This window comes from Monodon monoceros, unplaced genomic scaffold, assembly GCF_005190385.1.
Source record: "Monodon monoceros isolate NGI ecotype Baffin Bay Population unplaced genomic scaffold, NGI_Narwhal_1 Super_Scaffold_20, whole genome shotgun sequence".
Classification (NCBI taxonomy): Eukaryota; Metazoa; Chordata; class Mammalia; order Artiodactyla; family Monodontidae; genus Monodon; species Monodon monoceros.
The window spans coordinates 7,864,453-7,874,628 of NW_021703777.1; the positions used below are offsets into that span (position 1 = coordinate 7,864,453).

Below are 10,176 nucleotides of genomic sequence, written 5' to 3' on the forward strand. Positions count from 1 at the left end.
TTACGTGTCTGGGTTTCTCTTACTGGCAGCCTAAAAATGCTCTGGGGGCCCTGAGCACTGAATGGCCCATTCTTACGTGTGCGCCCCTGGCTGAATGAGTCTTTAAGGAGTGGCTTTCCCTAGGGCCCTGCTGCACATTGTGGGGACTTCCACTCCCATAAATGCCTCAGTCGCCCCAGAAAGCTGTAATCGGCCTGGAGGAGCTGTGTGTCTTCTCTTCGGAGCTGAAAGCTCTCCTACGGTATCTTCACTTTTATTCTGACAAATCCTGTTAAGGTAGATGATTTGAGGAAACACATCAGGTCAGCCTCCTACCTAATCACGCAGTCTGAACCTTCCCAGTGTCTTTCAAATGAACAAAATCTTCCCATTCTCTCTCAACTGGGCACTTTCTCAGAATCTTACAGCTGAACACTTTCTCAGTATCTTACAAAGGAAAAGTCTTACCCACTACTGAAAAAAACTCAGGATTGTCAACCAAGACAGGAGATCCGAGACCAGGAGAGACTCAGCCAGATTCGTCTGGACTCTCCAGGGAGGCACAAGGGCCCTTGCTGGTACCAAGGTCCAGATCCTCGGAGAGTTCCGGTGAAGGAGAAAAGTCTGCTCTGGGTCCGTTCATGGTTGCCAAGAAACTCTTGACTGAAATAAAAGTGCACAACATGAGAGCAGTGATTTTGGGGTTTCTTCAGGGGCCTTACTGAAGACTATAGCCTCTCAGATAGCTCCGAGGAACTGCTCCGAAGAGGTAGGGAAAGAGCCAGCATACGTGAATTGTTTGGGCTGGGAAATACATATAGTCAAACATACACCTTGGTAAGATTACTGCTAATCACAAAAAAAACCCTCAGATATCTCAAGTTAATGATTTTAGTGCTTATTTCTGTATGGGAGGATGCAAGAATCTGGTGTCATTGAAATTCTTCCTAATATGCATCTTAACTGTCTAGGTACCAAAAAACACAGAATGTTTCATCCTGTTTTTCATTCTGAATTCCTTTCAGTGTGTACCGTAGGTCAGTGACTGCAGTGGCTTATGACTTGGTCCTTATAGAACTGGATGGCAGGCAACATTCTTTGTTTTGCAGGCTCTGTCTAATGGGTTTCAGGAAAGCAGTATATTGTCTGCACTGTGAGAGCTTCCGGCATCTACAGTTAAGATGTACAATAATCTTTTTACATTGGTGGCTTTTATTTTTAAAACTGAACAGTTACCCCATTTTAAAGATGAGAAAAGAGAGGCTTAGATACAGGACATGGCAGACCCTGGACTTGAACCCCTGTCTATCCCACTATCCACCATATTACATTGCCTGTTGGTTATTGTTTTCTGCTGGTGTCAGCCTATCAATAACCAGCGTTGTGATTGGACCAGTCCTTGTGGTTCTGATATGATTGCAAGACGCCCTTCAGAAATAACCAGCAGGACTCTTTGGAAAAAAAATAAAGGTATGTTACTTACAAGACCCGTAAATTACATGGCACACCGGGGCCGCACAGTAAGGTGGGGTCAAGGGTGGTGGAGAGAAAGCAAGAGAGTGGGAGTGAGGGTCTGGGGTTCTGCTTTTTTGGGGGTTTGACAGTGGGGCCCTAGGGTTTCACGGGCTCACTCTTTGTAAATTTAAAACATAAGAGCAGGAATTTAATGCGTGGGAAGAGAAAAAAAACAAGTGGCCCGAATGGTCAGTTATCAAAATCGACCAAGATCTTTGAAAGGAGCTTCAGCGGGGAGAGGCGGCCTGGCTGTGTGGCTGGTAATGTGTTTATTCTTCTCCATTAGCCATCTTCTTCTAAGCGGATGCTTGCACAGCCAGAGCGCTTGCATGACAAAAAAAGGACAAGAAACCCCAAACTGTCAGGGCTTATACTGCAGTTAGTTATCGGTGTAGATTGGTTAATTCTTGGTGACCAGATCTGCCTGGAGGAAACCCAAAATGTTCACATTGTAGTTTTGTGAAGTGTAGTATGTTACAGAGGATACGTGGAAGGTATCTGTCTTCAAAGTGTCTGATTTTTTTAATTTTTAGAAAAAAAAAAGTAAATACACAAAAGCACTAAACTAATATGACAAACTTCTGTGTATCTATGATCAAAGTCTACACAGATAGTATTTGCTTCAGGTTTTTTAAAAAAAGAATTACTGAAGCCATTGAAATTCTTTCTGTACATCCCCTTAATCCTATTTCTGTCCTCTCACCCTCTTTTCCTACATGGACAAAACTCTTATGAATTTTATGCATATTCTTTCATGTTTTTATATTTTTATAATATGTGTATTAAGACAAAGATCTTTTTACATAATGCTTTTATTAAATACACATTTTATATATATGTCCTATAATTTCATACTCATACACAAAATCTCATAGCCATAAACAATGTAATAATCACATTTACAAGGCGGCCTCCGTTCTAAGAACTTTACATGTATTAACTCATTTAATTTTAATAATAGTCCCATAAGTTATGTACTCTTATTCTCCCCATTTTACAGATGAAGAGGGTGAGGCACAGAGAGATTAAATAACTTGCCCAAGGGTCACAAGCCGTAAGTGGCGGAGCCGCTGTCTCTTATAATAATGTTTGAAGTGTTAAAGAAACAACTTACATAAGTGCTATTATATTGTACTTAATATTCAAAAACTTGCTTTTTACTCAGCATTGTTCTTGAGATTCTTCTATTCCTTTGGACAAAAATTCCATAAAGTGCCGTGCTTTATGGTTTCCATCATATGACTTTACTGTCTTTTCTTTGTCCGTTCTCATATTAATGGATATTTAGTTTTGTTTCTCCCAATTTTCTGTATTACAAGAGAATGCTGCAACGAACACCCCTGTACTTGTCTTCTTGTGCACTCGTGTGAGGAGCCCCTCTGGGGCACTAGCTGGTAGTAGAGTAGCTGGGTAAAAGGGTATTTACTTTTTCAACTTTTCCAGATATTGGCAACTTTTTCTCCCAGTTGTTTATGCCTCAGTGCACAGATTACATTCCCACTAGTCAGAGACGGAATATACATACAGACAATGGCCAGACCATATATAAAAAGGGAACTCTGACAGAGAAAGACAAATATCATGATATCACTTGTATGTGGAATCTAACCAAAAAAATGATAGAAATGAACTTATTTATAAAACAGAAATAGACTCACAGGCATAGAAAACAAACTTATGGTTACCAAAGGGGATGGTGGGGGGAGAGATAAATTAGGAGTTCGGGATTAACATAAACACACCACTATATATAAAATAGATAACCAACAAGGACCTACTGTACAGCACAGGGAACTATACTGATAAATCTTGGAATAACCTATAATTGGAAAAGAATCTGAAAAAGAATATATATATATCATATATATATCGTATATATATATAACTGAATCACTTTGCTGTACACCTGAAACACAACATTCAAAATTAACTACACTTCAGTTTTTAAAAACATGGGTAAAAAATCACAAACGGCCAAAACAAAAACAAAACAAACCAGAACTCTGACCTGGAACCTGCAGAAACCTGCCCAGAAAACCAACTCCTTATCTAAAATAAGCAGCCCAGGAAGCCAGCTTGCTTTGAGTCAGGCTTGCAGAAGCCATTGTTGTAATTAGCATTTGAATGATCCTTAGTGAGATGGAGCCGTTGTATTAAGACAGTTCTTTCCAGAGGTCATTAAGGGATTTATAGTAAGGTGTTAGGAAATTACCTTTTAAAGTAGGGGAGGATACAAATGTCAGATGGGTTTAGCTTTATTCATTTTTGAAGAGAAAGGAAGTAGTCTAGAACCATTATCTTAGACTTTTTCTTTTAAGCAGAAAAAGTCTTATTTTTTTTCTTAACTAAATTATGTAGGACCATAAACAAGATGAAAACTGGAACACCTCAGGTAAAATAAAGTCAGTAGTATGGTTCCACCCACCTGGCCCCCTCCCCTTCCTTCTTGCCTCCCCTGCCCCCAGATCACCGGAGACCCCCTTGGTGGAATCCTAGGGCTGGGTGGTAACTTACAAGATGCTGTAGGATGCCTCCTGGTGAGAGCATTTGATGAGATTTTTCATCTCTCTCAGCCTCAGTTAGAAGGGGAACTTGATAAATTCACAAGACTTTGGGCTAAACGTATTCTATTTCTTTGGTCTCTTGGCAGGCAGGAATTTGTGGATGCTTATGTGAATTATGTCTTCCAAATCTCAGTTCATGAATGGTACACAGCTTTCTCCAGCGGCTTCCTAAAGGTGTGTGGTGGCAAAGTGCTTGAGCTCTTCCAGCCTTCGGAACTGAGGGCCATGATGGTGGGGAACAGCAACTACAACTGGGAGGCACTGGAGGAGGTAAGCCTAAAAGGTGCGGTCTGTCCCCTCTGAGGGAGCAGCACAGGCCTGGGCACAGTGCCCAGAACCCAGTCTCTTTCTTTTTTTTTCCTTTTTGCGTTACACGGGCCTCTCACTGCCGTGGCCTCTCCCGTTGCGGAGCACAGGCTCTGGACGCGCAGGCTCAGCGGCCATGGCTCACGGGCCCAGCCGCTCCGCGGCTTGTGGGATCTTCCCAGACCGAGGCACGAACCTGCGTCCCCTGCATCGGCAGGTGGACTCTCAACCACTGCGCCAGGGAAGCCCCCCCCCCCCCCCCGTCTCTTTCTTAAGTATTCTGTGGTCACGTAGGATGTGGAGGCCTCCTGCATCTCAGTGGTTATTTCTTACTCTCCAGTGCAAATGGTATACAGATGTCCACTTGTAATATTCTTCTGGAAGATAATTTTTTTCTGTCTTTTTTGGGCAGACTGCCATCTACAAGGGAGATTACTCAGCCACACATCCCACTGTGAAACTATTTTGGGAAACATTTCATGAGTTCCCATTGGAAAAGAAGAAGAAGTTTCTCTGTAAGTAACATCAGTGTGGTATCTGTCCACATTTCAGTTTTGCATTTGGTATAGGATGGTATACTTCATGGTGAAGTTCAGCTCTTTTAAATGGTAAAGGACAAGTAAGGAAATATATTTACATTTTTGTCTTAGTGATATCTGAGGCGCAACAGAGGTGGTTAATCCTTATTTGTTGTGTAATGGGGTGGGTTGCATGAAAGGAAGAAAAGCATTTCACCGATTTTTAATTGCTCGAAAAATACTAGTTATTTTATATGAAGGTGATTCCTTTATTACATTGATGAAATCGAATTGTTTGGATTAACCTCCCTTATCTTTCTAGCCTTTTGAAAATATTAGTGTCTACTGCAGATGTAACTGGGGAGATGTGATTTATAATAGCTTTATTGAGATTTAATTCACACATGCATACTGTTACAATTCAGCCATTCAAGGTGTACAGTTCCGTGGTTTTTAGTATATTCAGAGTTGTGAAACTATCGATTAATTTTAGAACACGTTCATCACCCCCAGAAGAAACACTATACCCATTAGCAATCTTTCCCCATTTCCTCCCAGCCTCCCACCGCTTACCAGTCTGCTGTAAAAGGGTATTTACTTTTTCAACTTTTCCAGATATTGGCAACTTTTGTGTCTATGTGTGTCTCTATGGATTCGCCCGTTCTGGATATTTCATATAAATGGAATCGTACAATAAATGGTCCTTTGTGACTGGCTGGATGACGTTTGAGAATGGTAGTACATTTGCAAAGGAAAATGAAGCCTAGTTTACATGAGCAAATTACCCTTTTAAAAATAGTAGAAATCCTTGTGTCATTGTATAATCAGAGTCATAAATTAGCCATTGAATAGCATAACATTTTTATCAATATAAAATGAGAAAAACAGAGTTTGAAAGGCAGTCTCTTTTGCTTTATAAGAATGAGCATATATTAGTATTAATGCAAGATTTACCCCCAGATTCGACTGCTCCCATGGAGTAAGGATGAGAGGAAGCGGAGATCTAACAAAAAAGAGCCCTGCTTCCCCCTCTGCCCAGTTACATGGGCCCTTGAGAAATAGCAGCATATGCGTCAAAAATGGCAGGATAAGATTTGCCAGTGGATCTTGTGGAACTGTGACAATCAAGAGGCACTTGCCCTTGGTCCGGGGATTTCCTTAGAAGAAGATGTTTGTCTGTTCAGAGACCACTGGACTTTCATAAATTTTTATTAACTTTACAGATTTGGCAAGAATGTTTATGTATCATAGCCTCAGGTAGTGACAGGTTATCTGAACGTGCTCCTTAACTAATGATTTCATTGTATCGATAGTTAATTTTCCAGCAGTTCAACAAAGAAGGTTATCTAGTGCTGGAAAACAGGAAAAGACAGCTGGGTTGGTCTTTTTTTCCCTCCAAGTCACAAGTGTGTCGCAAGAGGGAAATGTCTCATATAGTGTCAGTGTCAGATCTTCTGGTTTAAGAGAAATGGAGAGACAGGGAAAGGCAAGCAAACAGATCCCAAATGGAAATTGACCAGCCAAGGGGGTATAATAAGCACAGATACTTGAGGGGAGACCCTGAGGCCCCATGGTCTGCAGTCTTCTTCCGGGTTTCTGAGGTCAGCCCTTTTCCTAGGTCAGCATTTCCCTTCCTGTTTGATTTTGTGAAAGGTCGTAACATTTATGAGGCCATACATTTCACTGAGGCCATTTTTTATTCGGGGGCATTCTTGAGCATCTTTCCATTGGATGGATGCTTTGTGTCAGTGTATAATTAGGGTCTGAAATTAGCCAATGAAAAGTATAGACTTTTTATCCATATAAAACCAAAACACAGGGCTTGAAAGGCAATCTCTTGCTTTATAAGTGAGCATTTATTAATATTAATACAACACATATTGGCACAAAAAAGTGGTTGTACTTCTCACATGAGCCACAGGGTGTCACCCCTTCCCTTCTGTTCCTCCCTGGGCCGCAGAGAGCCGCTCCCCATTTACCTAGCTGGTGTTTCCCATTCTCTTTCTCCGCAGTGTTCCTGACAGGCAGCGATCGCATCCCCATCTATGGCATGGCCAGCCTGCAGATTGTCATCCAGTCCACAGCCAGCGGGGAGGAGTACTTGCCCGTGGCCCACACTTGCTACAACCTTCTTGACCTCCCCAAGTACAGCAGCAAAGAGGTCCTGTGTGCACGGCTGACCCAGGCCCTTGACAACTACGAGGGGTTCAGCTTGGCCTGAGGCTCCCCAGCTTGCCCCCGATTCCCCTTCCTTCCTCCACGTCCACATTGAGGCCCATACAGAAAATCATGGGGAGTGAGTTCTGGTTTTTTTTTTTTTTTATTGTATAAGTGGGTTGGAACTTTTGAATCCTGAACCCGATTGATGCATTTCTGGGGTGGTAAGCCGTGACCTTTTTGAAAAATCAGGGGTTAGGGATGGGGTGAAAAACTGGCCCTTGTCTGAGAAGCGATTTTGTTTCTAAACGCAGTTTCCCCATTGTCCCTTGCACTTGTGACTGCCCTGTACTCTGCCGGATAAAAGGGCAGCGGATTTTTAAACTCGCACTCCCCAGGTGTCTCTCTCAGCCCTGACTTTTCCTCGTGACGCTTCCTTGTCTTCCTAACTTCTCATTCCTCTGCAAGAATGATTTGACTGACCTGTCCTTTCTCACCTGCACGTGCAGAACATCTCCTTTCTCTGCAGCCTTGGAAATGCTCCTGGCTTGTTGCCGTCCAACCCTAAGGACTAAGAAGGAGAGGATTACTTCAGAAATTCCCAAGCCCAACAAGCTGAATCCGGGTCCATGACTTTGGCGGAACTCTTGCGAATTTATGGGAGCCTTTCATAAACCTGCCTTTTGCCCAAAAACACAGTTCTTGAGGGACTGGCCATCTCCCCATGGCTCTGGCTATTCCCGGCCCTCCTCAAAGGGGTGCAGAGCCGCGTAGCTTCGCAGCTGAGCCGACCTCGGTCTGGTGGCCCCGCCAAGCCCTTTTGACAACAAGATGAGGTAACAGGCCCTCACCCTCTTGCATCATTTTGCTTTTGGAGCAGGTTGCATTAATCTTCTAAGGAGTGTTTTCTCCCAGAAAAGTAGAAGAAATTTCTTATCCTTTTCCCTGTCACTTTCTGTCTCTCCCACTTCATCTCTCCTCCCACCCTCCTACTTTTCTCTTCACTTCATCCCATTCTCTGTTACCTGACTTAATTACCCTTCCTCTCCTCTCCTCCCAGTGGATGCACACAGTCTATTTTCCTTTTCTATTTAAATTGCAAAATTTCTACTCAGATTTTTTTTCCCTCTTCCCTAACTGCTAAGACTTAAGGACATTCTTTATTATGAACTTCTGTTTATTGCATTTGGAATGTGTGTTTACAGTGGGATTTCAGGAGGGATTGTGTTTGAAGCAAATATATGTATTTCAGAAATCATGACACACTCAACCTTCATCATGGGATAAGAAAATTCTACATGAGCAAAGAATCCATGTCAGCCTAATTTTAAATTCCTAGTCACTAGAGAAAAGACTTATTTATATAAAATGAAGTATTTATGAACCGTGAGACAGCATCAAATCTCACTGAAGGATTGTAGATTTTTTGCTTTTAAAACTTATTCCAATTGCTAAATTGGTAGTTTTTCAGTCTTTATAATACAAGATTAAAGAAGATATAGTTATATGAAATGTTTATTTTCTATGTGTGTGCCTATAGTTCAATATTATGCAATAAATTTGCTGTTTTAATGTAACCAGAACTATTTCTTCTTGTACTTGCAGAATGGGTAGCTTGCTTTCAGTAGAAGAATTAAGTCATCTACCCGAGTAATCTAATAGAAGGTCAAACTTGCTTCCTGCCACAAGAGAGTAGAACCAACTGCTGGGAAAATGAAGAGGAAAACAGGGTAGGGGGGGAGCATATGGCATTAAGGAGGGCTGGGATTTCTGAAGCTTCTGATGGGTGAAAAGGCATTTCTCACGGAGGGGAAGGCCTTAGCAAGGGCTTGAACATGGGGAAGTATTTAAGGAAGGGCCAGGAACAATTCGAAGGGAGCATCAGAGGAAACAGAATAATGGTAAATACGACTGGGGAGAAAGACAGTAAGTTTGGGGCTGAGGAACCAGGCTAAGCCTTGGACCTTCAAAATGTTCAGAGCCTTGGGGTGGGGGAAGGAGGCAGTGATATGAGTTGAGCCTGGTTTTAAGGAAATGCGGATAAGGGTACTTGTGCTGGAATGGAGTGGGAAGGACAGCAGCCGAGAGCAGTGTGGGGGGGGGGGCAGCAGTGGAAAGAGAAGAGCTGTGCGCAGGAGGGACGGGAGGAGGGGAGGCGATGGGAGCCTTCAGGGAGAAGGAGGAATTAAAGGTGAATCTAAGACTTAGTAATCTAATGGCTGGTGCTAATTAGCCCAATTACACAAAGCAAAAAATATTTTCAGTAAGTTTTAAAAATTACCATGTACTGTTTTTACCAGACTTAATAGATGGTTTAAAAGTGGTAAAGAGAACAGTAGCTTTCCATTAATAAGTTCCATTCAACAAACACTTAAGAGCATACGTAAGTGCTCAGTTTGCAGGACAAAAAAAGCCTGTTACCTTTAATTTTGAATGAAAATAGCCAAGTTATTTTAAATTTGAGGAGGGGGAGGTCCTTCAGAATCCTCATCCATGGAATAAGGAGATTGGACCAGATAATTTCTAAGGTCACTGAGCTCTAAAATTACTGTACATAGAGATGCTCAGTAAATTCTTCTAAATGTTTCTTGCATGAATGAAATTCTGTGCTGCTTTTCTAAAAACGATTTTTTTGGGCATATTCTCCTCTTTTTTCCTTTATCACTATTGCTTTAGAAGACTCTTTAGGTAGGCATTTCTAGATTTACCTACCCGCCTACCTACCTACCTTCCCTCACCTGCAGACAGACATTTGGAAGTTTCTTCAGTTTTCAGAAATGTACCTATTTAATGAAAAAATCTCATTAAAATAAGGCAACTTGTGGTGGGTGGGATTTAATGAAAATGTAACCAGGGGATTTAGCCAATTGTGATGGTTCCTGCTCTGCGTGAAAGCTTCTTGATGACCAGAAAGGTTCTCTGTTAATAATCCTGGAGAGCCAGGGTTGGCAGCTACAGCCTGTGAGCTAAAATGGGTTTTACATTTTTAAAAGGGTCTGGTCTATAAAGCCTAACAAACCATGTTAACATCTGGCCCTTTACAGAAAAAGACTTGCCCCAACCCTTTGAGACCAGACTTGCAGGAGTAACAGAGTTGATAACTTACTTACTGAAGTGTCAGGAGGAACTCGGTCATA

The 10,176-nt window shown here is 42.0% G+C and overlaps 1 protein-coding gene across 7 annotated transcripts in view; it reads left to right on the plus strand.

Moving 5' to 3' along the window:
* Positions 1-9,119, plus strand: part of HERC3 (HECT and RLD domain containing E3 ubiquitin protein ligase 3) — a 137,031-nt gene extending 127,912 nt beyond the window's left edge. For 5 of the 7 annotated variants that reach the window (XM_029234523.1, XM_029234522.1, XM_029234525.1 and 2 more), the window contains 3 exons: positions 4,145-4,328; positions 4,777-4,879; positions 6,895-8,613. In XM_029234523.1, the coding sequence (XP_029090356.1) occupies positions 4,145-4,328; positions 4,777-4,879; positions 6,895-7,103 (496 nt within the window). In that variant the 3' untranslated portion in view covers positions 7,104-8,613. Of the gene's footprint in view, positions 1-4,144; positions 4,329-4,776; positions 4,880-6,894; positions 8,614-8,644 lie in introns of those variants that run through there. The other 2 variants (XR_003795420.1, XR_003795419.1) reach the window with 2 other exon arrangements.
* Positions 9,120-10,176: the final 1,057 nt, after the last annotated feature.